Raw genomic sequence first — 25,900 nt, 5'->3', positions numbered from 1 at the left:
CTGAAGTGCAAAAATGAGTCTCCTTCCTGTCTGGCAAAATCCATTCCCTAATAAGCAATCAATTAACAATTACTACTGTGGCTACATCATTTAAAGTGCTCTTTTCAGAAGCAGGTATTTCATTGATTTCTGGTTCTAGCCTAAAAGAAATAACCTTCTAGGTTGTTCATTTTCAAGTCAATGATAATCTGTCTTCCCCAGAAGAAAACAGCATACCAAACTGCATTTCCTTTATTTCCAGATTTTATTCATGTATCACTAATAGTAACATATCACAACCTCAAAAAATAAACAGGAAATAAGCTAATATTAACAAGAGAAATAAATCACTGTAGAATAACACTATCTTCTGACAAAATATGAGGTTAATTACCAAAATAGTGGTGACAATAATAGTCTTATTCTCTAGTCCTGAAGATTCATTTCCAAGAGGGCCATCAAGTGGATTCACAACCATTTTGTCCACTTCACTCCAATATCCGATCTAAAGAGAGTTTATAGGATGCACAGATACTAATGAACATGAACTTTCACAGAAAAGTTAAAGTATATTATTACTATGCCCATGGTTTATGCTCACAGAGAACTATTTTAGCTATGGATTTATCAGTGTAAATATTTCTATTTATAGTTACTATAGCAAATATTAACAAGAATGAACTAATGACATTTGTTCACATTATTCTAGCTAGTGTATAATTACCATTCATATATTAAGAAATCTTAGCAGCAACGCCATCAACTTTGAGACTGAATTATTATTAAATACTTCAGATTAGGAAGACATGACAAAATGGCTTCTCCCAAAAGATTTCAAATTACAGCATAATCACATTTAAGGAAACATTACTGAAAAGCAGCATTCTGTAGTTGTCATTCAGTATTTCTTCCTGATTACTGGCTCACATTCAGTATTTCAGACCAGAAAGTAAAGAGTTTAATCCACAAAACTGAAAGGAAAATACTGTCATGTAGTACTTACCAGAAATAAAAACTCTATTTGTTAGAAAGAAGTAATAGGTGCTTTTACTCTGCTCTGCAAGACCAACATAGAATATATCTCTGAATAAATATTACCATAAGTCATGCTTTAATTCATTTGTAATATTTCATTACCTACCTTAACCCCTTGCTTAGTGTGAAAAAACCTTTAGAGACACCATAAGACAATTCAAATTACCTTCCGAGGGCCAGTACTTTTGAGTTCCATGACGTTTATAGTAAAATTGATTCTCTTTCCATTCTGATCAAACTTTATATTCCCTGTTAGACCTTCCACCTGAACCTATATAGACGAAGATGAAAGTGGTAACAGAATTAAACTATGTTCCTTTGTAGAAAAATGAATTTTGTTTCCACAAATAATTATTGATTCAAAAACATTCAGTTTAGACACTTTCTGCATCCAACATAACTTAGTAAAGGAACACATTCCTGATGTGGAGTTAATTTTCTCATTATTCTCAGAAAGATCCAGGCAGATTAGAAGACTGGAAAGTTTTTTTCAAGCATTTATAGAAGACACATGCACTAATCCCAGCATTCATTCTAGGCAAGCTACCTGTTTCAACGCCCTTTCTATTTCTACACCATGACCCCAAGGTACAGCTGGATTTGCAAGACAATCTCCAGCATTTCCTCTTCTGGAGATCTCAATCCTCTGTTTACGCAAATTACGGAAAGCTTCTGTCATCACTTGCACAGCATCATAGGTCAGAGCAGATGTATACTGAAAAGGAGTGAAAATATTTCATTAAAAAACAGCTTCAATTTCAGTATAACTTCTTGTACTCTCCATCCATTTGACACAGAAATACATTAAAAATAAAGATGACAGTACAACATCCTTTTGTTCTGAGATCGCTACCATCTGAGGGACACCTGCTCTGATAAACAAACAGTGCTCTCCACTAAAGTGTTGGAGAGATAATGCTGATAAGCCTGGACTGAAAATTTACAGCTGTTTTCATGGTGTGAATTCCATTCATTTCTCACCAGAACTGTGTAACACTTTGGTGTCCAGATATGGCTGAAGTTCATAGAGATGAGCAGATGATCTACTACTTAACCCGAGTACGGCTTTAGAAACAAGAATTATTTTTTTTTACTTTTGTTACACTCTTCATGGAGTTGCAATTATACATAGAACTCAGGATACATGTCATCCCACATACAGACCCAAAAAAACAAACAATGCATACTGGTATATACATGTGTTTAAATTATTGTTACAAACAAAGGCTCAGGAGAAAAGCTGTTGGCTAGTAGGCAATATCTAGGCTACACTCCGAAAAAAATATATATTATAGGCCTTGGTGTCTGGAGGAAGACATGACATTTATCAAAGAATGATAGGCAAGGAAGAGTCCCATGTTCCTAATCTGACAGATATAAGGAGCTTTATACCTTACAACTAATAAGGTATTTCCAGAAGAATCTCACAACCATATGCATCAGAAGCTGGGGCTATACAACAGTCAAAAGTAGTTATCTTCAGTTACTGGAAAATTCTGCATCATAACTAACTGAACAAAAATCACATGTGTATACACATAGAGGACTTAAGTAAATGGATTTTATGAGTCCAGAACACCACAGAACATTAAAATTATTCCAAATTTAAGACCCATATTTGGAAATATGGGACAGAATATAACCACTTACAGCCTTATGAATGAATGCAATGATCCCTATGAAGGCTATTAGATACTGAAAATATATAAACTGTAAAGCAGTGAGAAATGATATATTGCCTCTTTGCTTCAATGGTTCAGACTTTAATGAGAATTTTAATTAGCTAGCTCAAGTCATGCAGAAGGCTGTTGTAATACTAACCAAAGCAGTCCTCTGAATTGAGGTCATTTTTGTATGCAACCAATAGACCTTGGAGAGGAAGAAAAGAAAGGTGGAACTGTTTTTCAGATGTATAAACTTACTGGATGATTAATGTGAACATTCTCAAGAAGTTTCTCACAGCGACTCATATGAAAATATTTTAAAGGATCAGAACAACAGAAAAATAAAGTAAATATGTCAACTGGAGTTGACGTTGCTTTCTACTACTGGAATTGCAGTGATTAAAAGAATGCACGGATATATAGATGAGAAGGTAACAGAGAGAAGAAAAGATACTGAAACATTTTTAGAACTGGCTAGTAATCCTGCTTCGAGAGTAGCTATTTGCATTAGAGAAACAAGTTCTACACTGTAGCACTTTGAGAAAAGCTTTGCATATGGCACTGTCATAAAACACTAACACGTTGAGTAGCAAAAGAAAAAAAGCCTTAAATTTGAGAAGATGCAGTGCCAATTCAGTTATGTTTCAATTAATCACTGAGATTTTTTAAATACTTTATCTCAAGAATATAATCCTAGTGTTATATAATTATTGGCCTGAACATCCACATCTCAGTCATATATTCAGTTTGTGCAGGGCTCAGCCTATTGATTCACATCCATTTCTATGTACAGCCATGTCACCACATATGAAATTCACATGTGCTAATTTAGGTTGAATCACGTTAAATCTAGGAATCTCAATGTATTTTACACACACTTTAAATGTTCATGCTGTAGGGGATGCCATGAAAGCAAATATCCCATGCATAATTTCTTGCTGAGTAATTTGCATATACTTTCAGCTCCTAATAACCTTCATGGAGATTGTTATTTTTATTCATTAAGGTGTGGGTAGGTTTGAACACTGCCAAACTGAAACAAAGAGGCCTCATGACCATAAATGGGTAGTAACATACAGATAACCTGCTCATGCAAATAGATGAGTGTGTTTGTATGACTGTATACATAAAGACAATTGTCATGAGTTCAAAGATGCACTAGCACCGTCTTGATTCACTTCATTTTATGAGAGACTCATTGAGGTTTAAATCTGCAATATTAAAATCAAAGGGAGCACTACTTGGAATATTATTCTTTAAAAGAGGAATAGGCCCTCACAGACTACTACTTTTACAGTGCTATAAAACTTCATTTCAGTGAAGTAATTTCATTTCAATTACTTCAAATTTTAAAAGATAAAATGGGTCAAATTTAATAGAATATACTATTGATATTATTACACAGTACCTGCAGAATTGCCTGTATCTATTAAAGCATTGCAAAGAATAAGCAAGAAGATTCCCTGCATTATCATAATTCTGGAGCTATGATGATAAGGTGACAATACAAACTTGAATGCTCTGAATTGCCCAAGGCTTTGCTGTTATTTTCTCTGAAATATGGACTGCATTACAACTCTTGCTTACAGATTTCACTACTTCCTTTTGTAGTGATTTCTGTGACTATTAGAGGAGCCCAGGGTAAACAGCTTATATACACGCGTCTACACTGTACACACAGTAAAACAAATGAAAATCACCCATGGGGCTTCAAACTAGTAGTTCAGTCCAAAAGTAATAGAACAGTGAAAAAGAAACAAGTAACAGGATATCTGGGGCAGAGACTGAGCCAAAGACAACAGTACACAAGACACCAGGGAGACCTCAGCTAGAATAGCTTATACAGCCAGAACAGTGTTTGGGAAGGCTGAATTCAGACTAAAACAGGAATAGAAGAGGGCTCTTCACCATGTATGGCAGCACTGGTACTGGAAAAGGTGGAAGGACCCTTTACATCACCAACAGAGGTCAAGAAAAATAAGATAAGAAAGCAGATATGAGTATTTTCCTTGGCTGGGGCTAAGATTCAAAGAGGAATAAGGAAGCACTCATTGTTGCAAGTGTAAGTGGAGAGAAGCAGATGTTCAGTATTTTTCCTTATATTTAAACAATTTTAGCCTACCCAAGCATAAACAAAATAGAGATCAAAGCAGCATATATGATAAAGACACAAAAGTGTGTGTCTATATCTTGTGGGTATACAAATGGCTGGCTTACTGCTCCGTACCAGCAATTTTTTTTTTTCCATTGAATTGCTAAACATTTTATCACCTCATCTGCAATACTTCAGTGAAGTACAGAGGCTAATATGAACACATCAAGTTGTCACAGACATCTTCTTCCCTTCTTCCTTTAATAAGCACATGGATCTTGCAGGGAAAAAAAAAAATAAATTAACACCAATTACTTGCTTTTGAGTCCATGGTGCTTGACAGAAATAATAAAAACAATTATTTGAATTTGAACCTGCAGAATTCATTTATGAAAAACATTACTTCTAATTCAACTCACTGATTGTGGAAACTATCCATCCGGACAAAGTAATTGCAAAATCTTATCTGTTTGTGTAATTTTACTTCCAACCTTAAAGAGCTGCAAAAGAACAATGCAACTACTACTAATAATTACCTTTAAACAACAAAGAACACAAACATACAAACATATGATTCCATAAAACAGTTTTATGCTTTTTTTTTTTTTTTTTTTTCCCTTCAAATGTAATCAGAGAGTCACAGACTGGTTTTGGTAGGAAAGGACCTTAGTGGCCACTCAGTCCCAATCCCCTGCCATGGGCAAGGCTGCCCAGGGCCACATCTGGCCTTGCCTTGAACATCTCTAGGGATGGGATGTCCACAGCTTCACTGCGCAATTTCAGTGCCTCATTATCCCCTGAGAAAAGAAATAAATTCCTCACAATATCTAATCTGAACCTCCTTCTCTTTTAGTTAGTTCAAAACCATTCCATTGCCCTATTTATTATCTGCCCATGTAAAAGATTTATAAAATAAGACCTATTACGAATGCTGAAGTATGAATACAATAAATGGGAAAATTTGAACTGGCTGTTGCAAACTAAACTAATATGCAGATGTAAGAGGCTTTAAATAAGATCAATAATGAAGCTATGTTGTTTTCCTAAGAATGAATCTGAGAGTTCAGAAGCATCTTTAACTGAAGAGCTATTTAGGTCTGTGTGCATTTAAAGATATTCTATAAGAGGAAGTCTGGATGCAACAGTACACAATCACCTTCTTAATCTACAGAAGAATACATTTAAAAGCTAAGAACAAATACTAGTGTAACTCCTTTTTGTCCACTTTCCATTTACAACAATGACCTCTTTTTGCCACTCTCAACGTGAAAGCAGCTTATCAACCTGTGCTGTCCTTTTTCTTAATTTATTTGCCCTAGAAACACCCTTTCATTTTGTATGTTCTGGCACACGCCACTTCTTCCACTTCAAAAAATAATAATAAAGTTAGTGATAAATCATTAAGTTTATGTGACTGGAAGAAGATATACATTTTTAAATGTAAATTGCTATTTACTAAAATATTTACAGAAATACAGTCTCCAACCATTGTTCTTTCATTGATAAAAGCAGTCATTTAAGCATTACTATCTATGACAAATACCCCTGGTGAATTGAGCTTTTATCCATGAACCCTACAGAGATGATTATAAAAATGTATCTCATATTACTTTCCAGAAGAAAAAACTCATGGCTAGTGCAATTAATTAAAATTATTTTTAATTTTTTCATTAGAGATTAGATATTTGGAATCAGCCATTTTATAATATCATATCAATAGCTAGAATCCAAAACTTCCAGCAGTCTCTTCAGCTTTGTTATTTTTACTAGTAGCCAGTCAGAAGTCCTACACAGATTAAAGGGAATACATGCTAGTAATTATCTTAGAAATTTAAAAATACTGCTGTAGAAACAAGACTAAACTGAAATTTCAAATTCCTTGCATTAATTGGATTTAAATTTCCGACTAGCCTACTACATAAAGTCATACTAAATCTTTGAGCTTGGTTTTAATGCGCTCTGAATCATGATAATCGGAAGTCTATAAAAGACAAAGAGACATGATGCCACAATTTACCCTGCAAAAGTTCACTTACCATAAATAAATGAATCGACACATTGCACGGCTCTAAAAATGTCCAGAACCTCTCATTTGAATACTAATAAGTCTAAAGAGAAAAAAAAGCACAAAACCTGCCTACCTACGTAATCAAGTCTGACATACCCCAACCAGCAAATACCCCAAGTATTTGCCTATTTTCTGTAGGAAAAAAAGACTGTCTTGTTTGCTCCAAAGTAATTAAAAGGAAAGACTAACAATTAAGTGTGCCAATCTTACCAGGTCATTGATTTAACTAAGAAGAAGTAACTTCCACAGAATAATAAACAGCTCATGTTTGCTCCTCTGTCGCCCCTAGATTCTAGCTAATAATACACGCAGCTACCCAAGTACATAAATGAGACTCTGGCCAAAAAAAAGTGAGCTGCAGATCTCAGAAGACCAGCAAGCACTTTTCCTTTTGGCACAGTTCAGCCATTTACGCTTGTATGACTGAAGGATCTGGGTCAATATTTCTTTCTAAGGGTCTGAGACGAATCTGCAGGTCATACCTCAAACAAGCCACAGCTTTCATTCTTTGAGTTCTCTTTAAAAAACACAATCCTAGAATGAACAACTACTTCTGCAAAGGAATCTTAAGCTATTAAAATGAAGCTTACAATTTCACAATAAAACTTCCTGCGCCCTCTATCTTCATATATTATTTTTATAAGTAGAGAAGATTGAATATTGGTATTCAAAACTCTGGTAAAATCAAGTTGCTAGAACACTTAACTGCTAGATGCATATTTTTATGTCCAGCAATCAGGAAACCAGAACACAAAGACAGAAAAATTTAGGCAGAATAACCTCACAAATGCAAGATTGCATTTTCACAGAGATAAAAAATAAATAACAGCAAACTAACAAAAAAGCAAGCAAAGCAGTTCAGATCCTGATTAAGTTATTCAGTATTACATTATTGAAACATATTTACTTTAATCATTATAAATTATTATAATCCACACTGAATTTCTTGAATTCAGGCATTGTCAATCACATTTCTATATTAAAAATGTATCTGAAGCAACAAAAGAACTTACAACTTAATTATTAAGTGCCTGGTGTTATAAAACCATTCTCATGCTACAATCATAATAAGCATTCCTTAAAATGATGGCACTGTTTTAATTCATAAACTTCTGCTGAGTAGTATCTAGACTGCTTCTTGAGTTTGCAGATTGAAAAAGAAAGTTTTTGCTGTCTACTTCTTCATTACAATCATTGAGTCATCTAAATGTTATTTATTTATGCAAGCTTTTATATTTGTCTGCATGTTCTGTGTATTCCTTTCTTGAGGTATGTCAGCATGCTAAGAGTTAAAACCAAAAGCTCTGCATTATTCCCTGCTTGTCCTTCCTGACTTATCAATTTAAGATCAGCAGCTTCCTATTTTTGCAACTTTGCCATGAACAGCACATTCTTTTGTACTACATACAGGCATTTTAGATTCTATAATCACATTAACTCTGATAAAAATAGATCTCATAATAAGCAGTTCAAAAAAAAAAAAAAAAACACACTGAAAACGTGAAACTACTAAAGGCAAAAATCAAAAGAAATAATAACTTATGATTTTGCTCTTAGCTACACATCAATTATATGTGGGGAAGGGATTATGCACCTTAAAATACAATCTAACACATTCTGAACATCTGAAACATAACGTACCAGCACAACGCAGTTTAAGACAGTGAAAATAGCTTCAGTGGGCATTGGATCATTGCCATCTTCCAATACAGTGCTGTTCTCTATGAGTCTGAGCTGCTTTAGTTTTTCAGCTGGGCAGCCACAAATTCTTTTCTGTGTGCTGGCACTATGATGTTTATGCCAGTAGAGAATAAATACTTCTTGCATTTACCAAGCTTAAAGTTGGCTTATGAAAGATCACGGCTAGGTAGAATGACTTTGTACTTTGCATGTCTCACTAATCTTCAAAAGGTATGAACTCCACCTGAAATTATACCAAAGGCTGCTCCCACTGTAAGTATTAATAAAAATAGGAAGTTGGAGCATTTGAATGTGTATGGGTACGACATCTTAGGCATACCCTGACGCTAAAGCTCCGAGTTTTTGTTTTGCTACATGGCTGCTCAGTGGCATGTTTCAAAATTTGCACATTGCTGGCTCTGTAAAGAACTACATGCAGAGCCTGACAATACCTTCAGTTATAACAGATTTATTCTAAATTTAATTTGAGGTACCTTGAGCGTAACAGCTTTCCTTTTGAAAGATGAGAAATTCTTTTGTAAAAAAGCAGCAAGCAAAATAGTAGTTTCAAGAATCTTTCTGAATTTATTTACTTTGTGTATCCCAGGCACAGTACAGTAACAAGTCTTTTGTCATCTATGCATTAAAAGTAGGATATATTTCAATTAATATTTTATAAATGAGAAAGATGTATTTTTAAAGCAATTCGATACAGGTCCTCCTCTCAGCATAGAAAACCAGAACAAATTTGCAGCACTATTGCCTGCAACGAAACATTTGCATTATCAAGGTTAACACTACCCCTGACTCTCTTTAAGGTTTCTTCCACTACAAACCATTCTATGATTCTCTAGTTACCAGCCAGAGGCATGCAAGCTCCTTTGAATTATGTAGCAATAACACAAAATTCTATAAACTAAGCTGTTTCATGCAGATTTTGCTGTTACAGCTTTAGAACTCTAGACTCCATTGGAATTGGAGGCACAAGCTCATTTATGAACAGTGGCAGTTTGGATTACTACCTTAAAATCAAAAGAGATAAAGGTTATTCAGTGAGATCATGGAACGGACCAAAAAGAGTGATAATCTACCTCAAAAACTAGGACATCTGTATAGCATACCAAGTAGCACAGGATAACTCACGTGACTAGAATACTAATAAGAAAGGAATGGCTTGTTTGAGAAAGAGAGGCGAGGAATACACTTCCACAAGAATAGGTGTAAAATCCAGCTGAGGTGCAGAACCCAGTCTGGCATTTCAAAAAAGATGAGTCCCAACTAGAAAGGTTCTAGAACAAAATGATTAACAGCATTTGAGGGTAGAAAATTCAAAGGAAGTGGGATTATTTAGTTCAGAAGGAAGGAAAGCAAGGACAAATACAGCAGCCATCTTCAAATATAGAAGGACAGCTAGAAAGAAGAATGTACTCGTATATAGGAAGCAGAGAGCAGTAAGGGATCTGGAGACAATGCCTAACTTAGGTTAGAAAAAAAAAAAAAAAGCAAAAGGTAAGACTTTGTATGCTCTTAAACTGAACATTTGGGAAAGCTGTGAAATCACTATTCATCAGGAATTACACAGATATATTTGATCCTGCCTTCAGGCAAGGAGGATGGACTAGATGACTGCTCAAGGGCCTTTCTTGCCCTATTTCTGTGGTGGCCATCATTGTCATCTGCCTCTAGGTCTCTTAGGATGGCAATGAAATATGACATCTCTGTGCCTTACACATAATCGAAGGGAACCTGACAAGTAACATGTGTACAAGGGCAAAAGATAGAAACCTATGCTAAGAAACATGGCAACTGATAGAACCAATCTCTCAAAGCATTGTAGAACACATCTACTCCCTTCTCCCCAATACCCCTAGAACTTATAAATTATGAGATAATTTAATGTAATTTTTATCCAAATAGCAGTGCAATCTCATATATTCCTTGTGCAGATACCATGTAAACAAAGATAAAAATTAGATCAGGCATTTTAATTTAATATGTGCTGTGAAACATGAACTTTATGAAAATATTTTTTTTCATTTATTTTTCCTATCTATAAAAAAGCAAACTCCAAAACAAGAGGATATTCCAATTTACTCTCCTTTATCACTTTCAGTTTCTAATAAAATCAAAAGGAACCAAAAAGGAAGATGTAAAGGTAGTAACTCTGATGAAATTACAAATTTATGTTATAACAAACCATTGCAACTATTTTTTTCTCACTTATGCCTTTCACTGTGATTACTTCCTGACTAAGATTCTGCAGCATTAGCAGAGGTAGGTAGATTTCATCCTTTGAAAACCAGAGACACACAAAAAGAATTTTACTAATCATCTACAGTCAGTTCATCCTTTATCTTTTGTCTAAATGACAGCAACACATATTGCACAAATATAAAAAGAATGTATCTAGAATCATAGAATCATAGATTTGCTCAGTTTGGAAAAGACCTTCAAGATCACTGAGTCCAACCACAACCTAACCATACTACCCTAACTACCCTCCACCAAATCACATCTCTGAGCACCACATCCAAACAGTTTCTGAACACATCCAGGGATGGTGACTTAACCACCTCCCTGGGGAGCCTATTCCAGCGCTTAACAGCCCATTCTGTAAAGAAGTGTTTCCTGATATCCAACCTAAACTTACCCTGGCACAACTCGAGGCCATTTCTTGAGGCCATTTTCATCTAAAGGCATGACACAGGCTCTAGCTTCTTCTTTCAAACAGTACATGAAAAATTTACTTGTTCTCTCTCTCAAAAATAAAATATAAATATATATATAAATACAAAAATAACCAAAGAAAAAAATATAGTTTCAATTAAAACTTCCAAAATATGACATTAAAAAAAGAACCCACAAACTACATACATGTACATATATTAAGTAAGCATTAAGGTTGGGCAATTAAAATAATTTCTGTTTCAGGAATTTGCAGCATGATCCATTTCTTGCTGAAGGTTCTTATTCACCTTATTAGAAGCAAAGAAAATACTTCATATTCAGCCTGTAAAAACTTATGCCTAGAACATTTGCCATTTATTTCTTTTGTGGTAATACACTTAAGAATTACTTAAATACACTCATTTTTAATAACATATCTGATTGTATTACATTTTGAAAGCAATCACTGATCTCTGTAACTGCTACATAAGACAAGAAGATACAATTATCCCCAGTTTATGCAGAGGGACGGCTGAGGTAAGGAACTTTACCTTTTCGTACATCATCACAACTTGCATCACTCAGACCTGGAACTAGACCACAGTTCTGTACCTCCGGCATACTGTTTAATTTTGTAAGTTTTTGTAGGGTTTAGTCACCTTTCCCAGAGCAACTGGCTTATCATTTCTTTGATAGCACAGGAAGTGCTAGATCTGTACTCCCTGAGAACACGTGTATGACTACATGTATATACACATGTATATATGTGCCTCTAAAACATTTTAAAACTAGTAGAAAGAGACAAATCAAAAAGAAGTCAGCAGCCACTTAATATATCACATCAAAACATTTTCCTAACAAGTTGTCAGGGAAAGATTTACAGCTATACAAGAAAAACTGATGCTGCCTTTAACCTTTTTTGACAGCGCAGTATCTCTGCTGAACCAGTGCTATTACAGAGAATGTTAAAAGTACCCCAGAGAAAACATTAAAATTGGCACAGCCGATTTTGTCACATTTTCTCTCCTGTCTTTCTAGTCCAATCCTGTCACAGTTAAAACAAACGCAAGACATACCTTTATTGTACTAGTGTGTGCACCAGGATATTCTTTTTCCTCTAGTGTTGACCAACGTTGTATAAATTTTGATACCAAAGGATCATCATAGTCAACTATCTGAAATCCTGAGACATTAGCTCCTCCAAACTGAATTTTGGATAAATCTCCATCAGTAAATCCCTGGGCACAGAAAAAATTACATCTGTTATTCCAGTAGTTCTGGCAGATCTCTCAGTAGCCTTATACATATAAAAGCATTACCATATGACATCTATTGCAAATGTGTAAGCCAAATGTTTTCTTCAAACAGGATCCAAGTTAAAATCCTGGGCTGCCAGCCAACACTGCCTCTTGTTGTTTAGTAGTCTTATACTTCCATAGAACAAGTGCTACCTTTGCCATGATAACTTTCTTAGAACAAAAACAACTGTTAATTTGAATGAGACTACTTAGATTTTTAGAAGTCAGTAACAGATAGGAAAGCAAATTTTAGCCTGGCTGGTTGTTTTTTTAAATATATAAAATGAAAGTGGGTTACACTAAAACAGTCTGTTTATGCAAATTAAATGAGGGATATCTAGTTTTTTCAATCAGTATAAAGACAATATAATCAACTACCAGATAAATTTTCTGGTAGAACACTTTTTGAAATCAATACACAGTAAAGCAAATATGGTACTAAATAGCTTTAAAATATAATGATTCAATATGCTTAAAATCTTACAGGTTTGAAAATCTTACTGTTACAAGCCAAGCAATGGCTAAAATAGCAACCAGTCAACGTAATGAAATACACTAGGCAACTTTCCAAAAAGCTTATTTCCTTTGAGACTAAAAATATTCTTACAACATATGCAGCACTAACAGAGGGGATTTTCAAAAGTCTGTATGACTTCTTGCTTTTCTTTTGAACATGAAGTACCCAACTGCTTTGTTCTAAATGATTAGTTAACAAATATAAATACAAATACATATTGTTATGCTTTTAAAGAGACCTTGAATTCTCCAGCTTTCCTTACTGCTTCACAGCAACATGGAAAACTTTTCAGAATACTCCTGTCGGGAGGGGAAAGGTGTTTTGATCAAAGGCTAGGAGGAGATATTACTGGAGTTGCTGAGCAAGCTTCAATCCCATTGACTGGAATTGAACAGGAAGCATTTAAGCTCTGAAAAGACTCAGCCAATAAAACAAACACTATCTGAACATGCACATATATTTAGCAAGTGTACATATATCTAGCTTTTCATTATTTTCTAAACATTAATTGAAACATGAACGGTAAAATAAGTAGTGCAGGTATTTTAAATATTAAAACTGCTTACCAGATTTGCAATAATATAATGGTATCCTTTAACATGTTTACCAATTGTGATAACCTGTAAGAAAAAAAAAAATACCCCCATAATAGAGAATGTTCAGCTGATAGACAGACTAATACTTAATTACTAAACATAGTATGATGTAAAAGTTAGTTATGAGCTTTACGTCATGCAATACTGAGATTGTTCAGTGCTTCACTTTTATTTTACCTCATGAAAACATTCCCTGCTGGTAGAAATTTGTTATATTGAACATCAAGCTCTAAAATCTGTAAGGGCTTGAATGATAACTACTGTGCTTCATATTAAATGTTCATCCTCGACAGGTAGGAATGGGTATCACAGAGTCTGTGATTCAGACATTCTTGCTTATGTTCTACTCCATTTATAGCAGTATTGAAACGTTCCTTGAAGCAAAAATTTAAAATTAAAAGCATTATGACATGAATGAAAATATCTACATTATGAGGAAATTTTACAGGTTCAAATTGTTGTTAGTTGTCCTAACGCTTCCATATGATCTCTCTCAAAGGAGATGGTGGTTCATCAGCTGTCTCCACTGGCAAGCAGGTATCATAGATTCTTCTCCCATATCGTCTTAATTAAGACTACATCTTCATGGGAAAGTATGCATTTGGAGCAAAACAATTCTCCAGAGAAAGGATATGGGAGAAAAGTGGTTTCTAGAGATTTATTCCATCTTTTGAACAATGAAAACAACAGGAAAGAGCAACTATTCTGAGGAAGCTGATGGACTCAAAGTATTTTTTCAGCTTCAACTCACAAAAATGGTTGGAATCTGGCAAAGAAGCTGCTGCACAGGAGGAAAAAAATAATAATAAAAAAATGAAGAAACAACTTTGCAAACACACCATGTGTCTGTACAGTGATCCAAAGACCACAGAGCATTACTGGGACACAGCTTATAAAGACAGCGAGATAAACAAAAATACTGAAGAAGGTTTGTTCAAGAATGGAAAGCAAGAAAGAAAGCAAAGAATTTACAGCTCAGTGTATCAAGAAAGTATACAATACTCCAATATTCAGGAAAAAAACTGGCCCACTGTGTGCTTCTCAGTAAAAGTACTAGAGAAAAAGAAAAATGATTCTGATACAAAGGCTGAAGGCACACTCAAGAAAAGACTTATGATGAGAAGTGGGTTTTGGTTGTTTTGGGTTGTTGGTTTGCCTTTTTTTGGCTGGAATTAAAAGTTTTTTAACAAATGAATCTGCTAGTAAGGTAGAACCCAATGTACCTAATTGGCAGTTAGAAAATTAGAATGACACAATCTAAGAAACTCAAAGGCCAAAGAAACTTACAGATACTACCAGAAATCCTTTCTTAGGATGATTATTCATTTTTGGTAAGGGAGAAAATGAACAGAAAAACAGTCATTTTGGCATTTATTTCAGACTACTCGAGAAAACTAAAGTGGATTTACCTTAATATGCAAGGGAAGGAAGCCACAGGAGGGTAAGAGTACAGATAATGGACTCCAGAAAAAGATCAAACACCAGAAGCTGGTAAGGTATCTTTCAAAGAAAATCTCAAAGCTAAACCCATGAGAAAGCTCACACTTAGCAGTTTAAGGGATGATGTTCTAGCAGCATAGCTGAAAACTATTTTGATGTGAATAAATGATTGGAATTACAATGACCTGTGTGGATGAACTAGAACTATTTAACACCCTTCAATGACTTAGAAAATCAGATGAGCAGAAACAAGAGTTTATCCATCCATACACTTTTAGAAGTGACACAAGTTTATGGGGATAAACTGAGAAAATCAAAATCTCAACAAAGGTACAACCTGTCAGTGTGCAACAAGGGTTTGAAAAATATCCTAGAGACGCATTCAAAATAAGAAACCAGAAGAAAATAACAGGTATATTACCAAACACAGACAAAGCTAGTAAAAATGTATGGTGGCTAAGTGACGGTTCCTGTCACTAAAAAGTGGTACAAGGTGAAACTTAAAAAAAAAAATAAAATTAAACTTCATATCAGAAAAGAGATTAAAATTACATATCTGATTTTCTACAATCTAGAGGATATTAAGATGATAAACAGCATACTTTTGTCAAAATCAAAATATATCAAAACAATTTATTTCCTTTCTCTGCTATGATATCCTTTAGGAAAGCTGAGGAAACAGTGGGTGCAACATGTCGAGTCTAATAAGGCTTTCATTCTGTGCAACATCATTATAAGCTCTTAAGGAAACATGAACAAAAGTCAGTATAAGATAAGCAAACAATGGTTTGACAAGCAGTAACCAGTGTTTCTCTCAAGCACTGCTCTGTTCAATATACATACTAATGACCTGAAATGTATCAGTATTTTTTCAATCAGTAAACTTAACAACAAACCAAAAAGTATGATTATAAAACATTGCAGATGGTGTCAGAGAGAAGCTGCAAATGCTGTGAAGGACAGGATCAAATTAAAATTAATCCTGAAAATTTCAGAAATAGTTTTTGAGTACAAATTCAAAATAAAATGACACAAATAGAATGCACTCAGTTTGCATGCTCAAACACAATGCTCATTGCCTGAGCCTCTCCAAGCTATAATCATCTTCACAGTGAAGACTAAAACAAGAAACCCTCTGAAAAAAACTTCAGACTAAACCCAAACAAATGCAACTAAACCTAGCTAATATATTCCTACAGATGTTGCACTGTCTCACATGGTCAAGCTTATATCAGTACAGAATTTTTCCTACAGTCTTCCACTGCGCTCTGTATGCATAAAAACAGTAAACAAGATAAAAATACAGCACTGGAAAGATCCACCTGGACCCACGTAGACACTAGAACTGAAGAGGTGGATTTGGAGGCAATACAAGAATTTGAGTAAGAGCCCTGTGGTGCTGTTGTAAAAAGAAAATAATAAAAACAAAACCACATACAAGGGGGTGGGGAGATGACATCTTTCTGCTCTGCTGAAAGTTCAAGAAGCCCTTACTGTGGAAGACAGCATCCAAAAATTGTTTAACACATCATAAGATAGTGACAAACTAAAGAGCAAAATTAAAGAGGGAACTACAAGGAAAACTGAATGAAAAAGATAAGCTGGTCCTCCAAGACATACAAGATCTTTAAAAAAAAAAAAACAAACTAGAATTAGAAATCACTTTCAAGGTACACAGCAAACTAACCCCTAGAGTTCTATAACTATTTGTAATGCACCATTTATAACAGTGTAGGAAGTACATATAACACAGTATAATACCTAGACAGATTGCAAAATAGCCTTAATGAGATTTTTTTAAAAATAATCAGGATAGAAAGCCATACCAGATGATCCAGACAGAATTATCCTGCCTTTGAACAGAAGGAACAATTATAGGATTTGCACGTTCTCTTTCTGTCCAATGCGTATGTGGTTCTCAACAGAAATGTGTCACTTCCAAAAGATGCATAATGATCACAAAAACAGGATCAACAGAAATGAACTCATTGTGCTTTTTATAGAACATAAATAATTGCCACAACTGAAAAATAGGGAATAGCACACCTGATCAACAATGTCATTGACTTTATCGCGCTCGCAGTCTAAAATCACCCTCCTTTCCTTTTTCACTTCTAGATCTTGAAATAGTGAACGGTAGGTTTCATCTTTTCTGTCATTGTTAATATTTCCTACGTTGATAGCAGTCACTTGCCACTTCTTTTCAGCTGCAGAATCCAGCACAGCTTGCAATGTTGATAACCCTAGTGATGTGCAGGAGAAAGCAAAAGATATAACTGACAAAGTCTCAGGAATAACAAGCTTCTAGAAGATGATTTATGAGATTACTTATTTAAGATTACACCATTACATGTTTAAACTGTCATGCACAGTTAGGAATCAGAAATGAAAACAGTAGGTTCCAACATTCTACTTACGTGAAACTTCTACTTAAACCTCTGGAAGAGATCAGAACAGAGCCTTATAAAGACAATATTTTGGTTTTAATTCAACATTTTTCAGAAGGGAATTCTGCCAATTCACTGATTCACTGCTGGGATCCTATACACTCAGAATGAGGTCTTCCAGGAGAAAAAGGATGCAATTACAGAAAGAGGATCAGATCTTTATTACTAAATCCTACTTAACTCTTCCTGCTCTCAATACTTGCGCAGTAACCTATTTAAATCCTGATCTCACTGAGGCCTGTGGCAAAACTCTCACATTCTAGAGCGATGAGAAGTTATTTTTTTTCTGTTGCCTACACTCATAACCTGGATAACTGAGCAATTGTTTCTGTGGACCACAACTAATCTATGATAATGAAAGAAAATTTGATTATATATGTATATTTTTTTCCATATAAATTAGTAGGCCTAGCATCTATAGATTTTTGCTGCTATTTTAGCATTTTGGTATTTTTCTGCCAGGAAGCCATAAGGTCTGCACAGTTTCAACTGCCTCTAAATCACTGTAAAATCAGCGAAGATTTCACTTGACTAATTTTTCCTTTTTAACGATTAAGTAACAGAGAACAAAAACATAGATTTGTATGTAAAGAAATGAAAAGGCATGTAAAAGGAAGCTTCAAGGATAAATTTCATGAGAAATGACAGTGATTACGAACATAACTGTAGAAAGAAAGTGCTAAGAGTCAATTTGCCTCAAAGTTTGTAAACACATCATTACATTAGCCAGTTTTAGCAATTCAGCTTCCCAAGTGAAAGTAGTAATAACGTACAGCAATACATATAAGACTGGTCATCAGCAAAGGAAGAAAATGGCAGGTTTCCAAAAGTATTATTTCAATAATATGTCATATAATTCTGGCTTTCTATACTGACTTTAAAAAAGACTGATAGGAAGTTCTAAATGTCACGCAATGAGTATTTTAGAATAATAGACAACTACAGTCCAAGGGCACTCACAACCTATTCATAACACATTAAAGTGGCCATTTCCCAAAAAAAGATAATTAACAGAAGTACACTAAAAGATGTAAAGAGTATCTCAAAATATTATAAGCTATTAAAAGTAATTCTATACTTCAAAAAAAAAAAAAAAAAGTACTTAATGGCAATTGTTTTTACTTTCATTCCTTTTTAATTCTTTTGGATGATCATGCAAGACAAGGAAACAATTCCTGCTATTGCAGATTTTCCATGTTGTGTTCCCAGGAATATAAAACCCACATTCAATTTTGTTTTTAGATTTATGGTTTTACTTCTTGAAATGAGTATTAAGACTGTATTATTGTGGAAGATTTTGTTCCAACTTCAGGAGGAAATATCAAGGCATTTTCCAGAGGAAATGACAACTTCTTTATTATTATGCAACTCTGTGATATTTAAAGTAGTCATGTGCAGCTCACTCAGTTGCTGAATAACACCTAACATCAAGAGCAAGTACTATAAAAGGGAAATCTTATTCTGAGAGGTACAAGTATAGCTCACCTTGGAAAAATACACTTTGGATGAAGCAAGCAATGATAATTTCAATGCATAACAATTAGGGAAAAAAAAAAAAAAGAGAATGGAAAATTAAACTAACTTTCAGAAACAAATGTTTCTGCAGGTTCCTAAAAAAGAATAAATTCTAGCATGTGTGAACATACCTGTGCAGTGCGCTAATTAATTCCTATGGGCTTGGTTTAAAGAAGAGAAATGTTTCAAAATCTCCTTTCACTTCAAATAAATTAATTTTATAATTCTCCATTATGAAGTGTACTGTTTGCCTAGTTTTATTTGCACATTTGGCAATGTAAAATCATCCTTACTTGTAATTCAATAGTGATGACCCTATCAAGGATACGATATTTTTTGCAGTGCATGTTATTGGTTTAGTTTGCATTCTGTTCCTATGTTTAACAGCTTTGCTTCTTCCCCTACACAACTGAAAAATAATAATAGCAAAAAAAAAAAAATTATAATAAAAAGATTCAAAAAATTAGCAAGGCAAATTGAATCATATCAAGACATTGAATATAATCTGAATCATTGTTTCAATTCTGATTTAGTAGATTTCACATTTTTGAACATGCCCTTATAAGTAACTTTTGCACCAAACAGAATACCAGGCACAGACTAATTTAATGAGGGTTGTTAATGTTACTACTACCCATTATAAGGAGTTTCTATTCTTTTTTTCTTCTGATCTTCCATTTTTCCTAGGATTTCCTTTTTTTTTGGAGTACCCTCTGCAGTAAGCAAATTTCTTGCTTTTTAGAGGTGAGAGATCTATCAAACAATTTAGTTTACTCTGATAGCAACAACACAATGGAAAATGAAAGAAAAAAAAAATCATTTACAGCATTGCTTTTAAAGAATTATCTGTACAGGTTAAAGGAAGTGAAAACCTGCAGAGGACATAATTCTAACAACTCCAGTTGCTGGTTGTGACTGAGTATTTCTGTTTGGGAACTTCATGTACCTGAACCACTTACAGTTAAGATGTCACAGACTGTTAATTCTGTGAGTTCTGAAAGGAAGGAATGAAAAGAGGCTGACTAAATTAGCAGTTCTGTTATAAAGAGAACTTTTCTTACAATCATGTCATTACTTTCTCCAAACTGCACTGCTCAGTTCTGGCAACACAGAGAAAGCAAGGAGGATAAAGCGTAAGCCACTTTATATGACACAAAGTGCCACATTAAACCAGTAATAGCTTGGACATGCATCCACCGAATGGCCTCACTTCTTACAGACAGGAATGAGATGTGAAATTGTCCTGCACTTCATTCAGTCAGCCTCTAAGCACAGAGGAGCTGTAAAAGTAGCAATAAATGATTCTTTTGGAATAAGTCATTAAACTAATTCCTATTAGCTTCCACAAGCAGTCTTTTTCATCTCATTCCTGAAGGAGGGACTATCTAAAACTATATGTAATTCTTTAAATATATATCACGTTAACACTTAAATAAAAGCATTTGGAGGAAGTGTGAACCCTGTCTATTCAGGGTCTGATGTCATCAAAAGTGCTGCCTACATGCTGCTTGACTCTGCAGGATAGGCCTAGAGCAGGCAGTGGGAGCACTGATTTCACTCAGCATAAAGGCAGGAATTTCATGCGTTGGAGCTCGTTATCACTGGGGTGCCTTGCCTCAATTAAAGCAAACAGATACAAAAGAAAGGCATAACCAAAAGGTGACTACAAACAAAAGTTTTGTGCTGTTATTCCCAGCCATTCAGCCAGTGTGGCAACATGGTGTTTTTCACTATTTCCTACATATAAACCACATGCAGGTCATGTACCACACACTGCTAGATGACTGAAATAGTATTAGCTGAGCAACTAGTTTCACATCTGTTCTTTCTAAAATGGCGGTGACTGTTTCAGATTCTAATGTGATCATTTGAAAAGGATCTGCAACAGAAATGAGTCTAGGGTTCATCACCCCACATGACGTTACTGCTGAAGGCTACATGTCAGCTTTATTTTTTCTTACTTTAGGGCTCAGAACAGTGACAGTGAACTATTTTGAGGTAGCCCCTTCGGCTTCTGAACAACTTGTAACATGTAAAAGAGCATCAGAAGGCAGAGAATTTAACATTACTCCATTACTCAATAAACTGGTGTGTTTAACATTCAATGAACCACCTTACAATCTCACAAAAGTGAGACTCGCTTCAGAGCAAGCAAGTGATCTCATAACTTATCAGAACACACTTGAAATTCTACTAATGCACACTATCATTTCATTCTCATTTAAACTATTTTCATATCCTAAGAAATTTTTTCTAAATTTAAATGTTTCTTCTGTATTCCTCTCTTCATTTTCTATGGCAAATTTGGCTTTTTAGCAAGAGACATCAAGCAAACAACATACAGATTAAAACTGGATCTCACCTCTGTCGCTGTCATATAAATATGCAAACTTGGTCCACTGATAGTATTCAATCAAACTAAGGAGAGCTCCCTTGAGGTCAGGTCTCATCTGAATGACAAATGGATGTGTTCCATCCGTCGGGAAGCTCGGAGTTATGAAGGAAACATGAAGAGTCCCACAGAACGATGTTATGGTGTTTACAGACTTCTTATCATAGAATCCAAAAATAGCAAAAACTCCTCTTGAAAACTGGGAGCAGACTAGGAGGGAAAAAAGAAACCAGTTAGGTGAGATTATTTTTTCTTCCAGAAATGCATTGAGAATTCTATCATATATATACATATATCTTAGAAATAATGAAGTTGTCTAATTCCACAATGGGAGAGAACAGCAATGCTGTGTTATGGAGATAATTATGTGTTAATATTATAAATCAGTAATATAAAGCTTCCAGTAGAAACAACAACAAACATCAAAGGTGTAGTCTGCAGCCTAATTAATTTAGAAATTAAATGCACCAAGTCAAACCAACTTCAATTCAACTTACACTGTAAAGAATAGTGGTATATAAGCATCAGTGGCAGCTGAAATTTATAAAACGAGTCACTGTGACCACACATACCACCAAAGGAAGCAGATAACTTTTTTATCAGGTTAGAAATAAATTGGTTCTCATATCAAGGCTCCATGAGCTTTTTGTATAATTTTTTATATTTCCTCAACTTAAAAATAAAGAAGTTTAAAGCCAGAACTAGAAACAAATCTCTTAGCTGCAGAAAATTGAGTTGATTTGCTTTAAACTCCTGATTTTCAGGCATTATTTTAATTCTCTGTGTTTTCAGACTCAGCAAAAGCTGGTCTTCCTGGATGACACTTGCAGTCATGCTGCAGAAAGAATAACCTTATGTAAATAACATGCTGATTATTAAATTTTTATCATTTGAGAGAATTCGAGGCAACTGATGAACACTGCTAATAAATGCAGACTGTAGAGAAGAGCTAGTTCTTCTGGGTCAACCTGTTCTTTGATAATTGCAAGTTACATTAGTGCCTAGGTTTTAAAAACAGGACGGAGTAAGGAAAAAATCCTCTCTGATTAATTCTGAGATATCACCTACGCATTCTTTGGCTTGCACACTCTCACCTTGAACAAGAGACAAACCCTTTTAGACAAAGCATCTAGCCAACCTCGCTGCAAACCCTGCTACACCTGACCTGCTCATAGGTATAAATCACCACATAGCCAGGATAAGTTAGGATCATCTATTTAGAACACTGAATTTTTCATTTCTACTTACTGTGCATAGAATCACATAATAATGTGAGGGGAAATAAATCCATAAAAATCACCGAGTTCAACTCCTGGCTCTACAAAGGACCACCCAAAAGTCATACCATATGACTGAGAGCACTGTCCAGACATCTCTTGAACCTGGCAAGCACAGATCTCAAACAACTTCTACACTTGATTAAAAGCATCTAAACAGCCTGGATGAAATTCTGGGTCCAACAACTTCAACACTTCTCCTGTTAACTTTAAATAGGTCAGAATTTCCCCTCAGGTGAGAGGATACAAATGACTAAAAAACAGTGATGACTGATACCTCCATGCAAAAAGGATGCTGCACAGTCTTCCAGAACAAGAGTACAAGACCTCGTCTATTATAAACACAATATTTACAAGTGCTGTTATGAAAGTAAAGCTTCCTATTTTATTATGTTGGCCAGCAATGCTGGTGACAGATGTTGGTGGTATGTCAGAAGAGGTTGAACATTCCCATCAATATTCTGTTACATTTTATTGTCACGTGACAAATGGCAGCATAGAGACAGTCTGACAGAATGGCAGCTCATATGGAAGTGTGTATGAAGCGAAAGAGTGCTTCCGAATTCCTCAGTGCGGAAAACACTGCACTTGCTCAAACTGATGCTCGCTGAATATCGATGGAAACCAGAGGATGCCATCACAGTGCGGTTGCAGGCTCTAGATCACGGCTGGTGAAAACGCATAGCTAACTGTGGTATGTCAAAAAGTAGTGCTTTGTCACTGAGAATTTGCTCTGTCAAATGGTATCACAGAATCGTAGAGGTTGGAAGGGACCTCTACAGACTGAGTCCAACCCATCTGCGAAGCAGGCTCTTTACAGCAAGCTACACAGGTAGGCATCCAGGCAGGTCTTAAAGATCTCCAGAGAAGGAGAACCCACAACCTCCCTGGGCACCTATTCCAGTGCTCCATCACACTTACCATGAAGAAGCTCCTTCACATATTTGTGCAAAATTTCCTGTGCTCAAGTTTACACCCATTTCTGCTTGTCTTCTGAAAAGGGCTGTGAATTTTCTAAACAGCTTTTTCTGTTTAAGTTACCTGCCAATACCACTGGACTGTGCTTGAATAATGAAGGAGCTCTTTACCCATTCAGGGGAAAATGTGCAACCAGCCCACACTCTTCAGAAAAGACCTCTGAGTCTTATCACTCACAGTCCTTACATTCAGAAAATTACCCAACCATAATTGTATGCATGATCTGAGAAAGCTGAGTGACATCGTCTCGATCTCTCCCACACCAAACCAGTGATTAGAACAAAGCACATTCTGTGACTGAGGAAGTGAAGCAATTGCATCTCCATCTGCTTACAGCAGTTTAAAAGCTGAAATCCATGAGTACTCAATCCCCATTACTATCAGTGTAAAATCATAAAAATCATGTATTTCTCAAATGATTAAGAAATCCACAACAAAGATATAAAATCATTTAATTTAAGCAAGAGTGCCCAAACATTAGAACAAAACTCTAATACAAATCTTTTAAGTAAGGACATACTGCACACTAGCAGATGTTAAGCCACTTGGGTTATCTGAAAATCAGGATAAACTTCAAAAGTTCATCAGCAGTGATCAGTGTTATGGTTGAACACTGAAATATACCTCAGTTCTATGCTTGCATGTGTGAAATTCCTATTAAAGATCAGTGGGAGGGCATCTGCGCAATGTAATAAAAGCTTGCTAAAATAATTATTTAGTCACAAGATAAATGCTTGCATCTATTTTGGGACACTTACGCTCTGAGGTCAGGAAGGAAAAGAAGGGGGAATATTTTTTAAGTACACAGTGGTGATCCAGGGGATAATGCAGAGAGTGTAGATCTTTCTGGCAGGATTCCCACATCAGACCAAATCTACAGCCATGTTGTTATTACTGGAATATGTTAGTTATTATAAAAGCTAATCACATGTTGTTCATGATTACTAGAGTTAAAAAAAATATATAATCATGGTGATAAGGACTCAGAAGTCACTGAAACATGGAAGACATTTTATTAGACATCATAAACAACTGCCAGGATTAATTTCTTTCAAGCTCTTCTATACAAAGCATTTCTCTTTAGGTTTACATTCTTCCCAGACATAGTCAGTGGCCTACAGAGCAACAAGAGGACAAAAATAAGATATGCTAATTTTCTCATCATTTTTCTAGGCAGACTTGCTTAGACTAGTAAACAATGGGGGATACCAAGAAATAGGGGATGTTCAAAGTATCTGAGAAATAACTATAACAAAACCTACTTGGAATTGCTAAGAACTCTACATTTTCCATTTGAACTATTCTTGTTCATCTAACTAAGAAGCAAAGATTTATTTTGCTCTTGTTTTCCCAAACACTGAAGATCTGTCCTCCTAGTCTTTTTTTCCAAACACTAAGGCCTTGATTTATTCAATGCACACAAAATTAAGCTTATGTCTGCAATGAGAATTCGCGTCCTGTCAAAGGAAGACAAAAACTACCTATACCTGTTTCTGCTTTTTACTGTAATGTACTCATAGCTTACTTTATTTTCACACTCTCCACTACATTATCCTCTTTCATCTATTAAATTCTACAGAATATCTTCAATATTAACAAAGGGAAAAATGCCTTTAGTGCATATTATTTAACCATGTCCAGTCATTCTCTTCTGCATAAGTGAACAAAACTATAGTGTGAAGAAACAGGCACAGCCTCTGCAGAAGGACACAAAGCAAAGAAATTTTTCCTGGTCTGTAAAGCTGATAGAGGTGTGTCAGAAGCAGCCAGGAACAAAACATAGAAATCGATTGCCTGGTTGTTGATTTCAGCCTCTGAAAGGCGACATGAAGAACCAACAGACAGCAGAAAGGAGCCACAAACAATATACTGAACAATAGCAGCAAAAATAATAAATAAGCAAGCCCTACAGCAGCCAAGAGAATTCACATATGATTGAAACTGCATCAGAAAATCATCATGAGAATGAAAAAAGCATGCAATGCTTCCAAAACTACTGAGAAAAACGCAGCATAGCAGAAAGCATATTATATGCATTTTCCCAGACTACAGAATTCTCTGTTACTGGTTTTCTGTATTGCCTCTGTGGTCAGTTTTACCCATTCAGATTATACTGTTATGTTATAGATGTGAAGGATAAATTTCTTCTCAGGAAGACAAAATGCCAAAGTTTTATGCTAGGACTCAAAAATACGCGGGGGGGGGGGGAAAAAAAAAAAAAAAACCAATAACAAATAATGTCTGGTATTTTAAAC

At 35.2% G+C, this 25,900-nt stretch overlaps 1 protein-coding gene across 6 annotated transcripts in view; it reads right to left on the bottom strand.

The window, feature by feature from the left end:
- GRIA2 (glutamate ionotropic receptor AMPA type subunit 2) overlaps window positions 1-25,900 on the bottom strand; it is an 80,516-nt gene that overhangs the window by 26,707 nt on the left and 27,909 nt on the right. For all 6 annotated transcript variants that reach the window (XR_004306909.1, XM_015860956.1, XM_015860955.1 and 3 more), the window contains exons 3-9: window positions 21,361-21,600; window positions 17,083-17,279; window positions 13,567-13,620; window positions 12,262-12,423; window positions 1,562-1,729; window positions 1,181-1,285; window positions 374-484 (exon numbers count right to left, since the gene is read on the bottom strand). Coding sequence is in view for 5 of the 6 variants with exons in the window: in XM_015860956.1 (XP_015716442.1) it covers window positions 374-484; window positions 1,181-1,285; window positions 1,562-1,729; window positions 12,262-12,423; window positions 13,567-13,620; window positions 17,083-17,279; window positions 21,361-21,600 (1,037 nt within the window). In the remaining variant the exon portion in view is untranslated. The remainder of the gene's footprint in view (window positions 1-373; window positions 485-1,180; window positions 1,286-1,561; window positions 1,730-12,261; window positions 12,424-13,566; window positions 13,621-17,082; window positions 17,280-21,360; window positions 21,601-25,900) is intronic.

Source organism: Coturnix japonica, chromosome 4 (genome assembly GCF_001577835.2).
Source record: "Coturnix japonica isolate 7356 chromosome 4, Coturnix japonica 2.1, whole genome shotgun sequence".
In the NCBI taxonomy this organism is placed as follows: Eukaryota; Metazoa; Chordata; class Aves; order Galliformes; family Phasianidae; genus Coturnix; species Coturnix japonica.
This window is presented reverse-complemented; position numbering and strand designations above follow the sequence as displayed.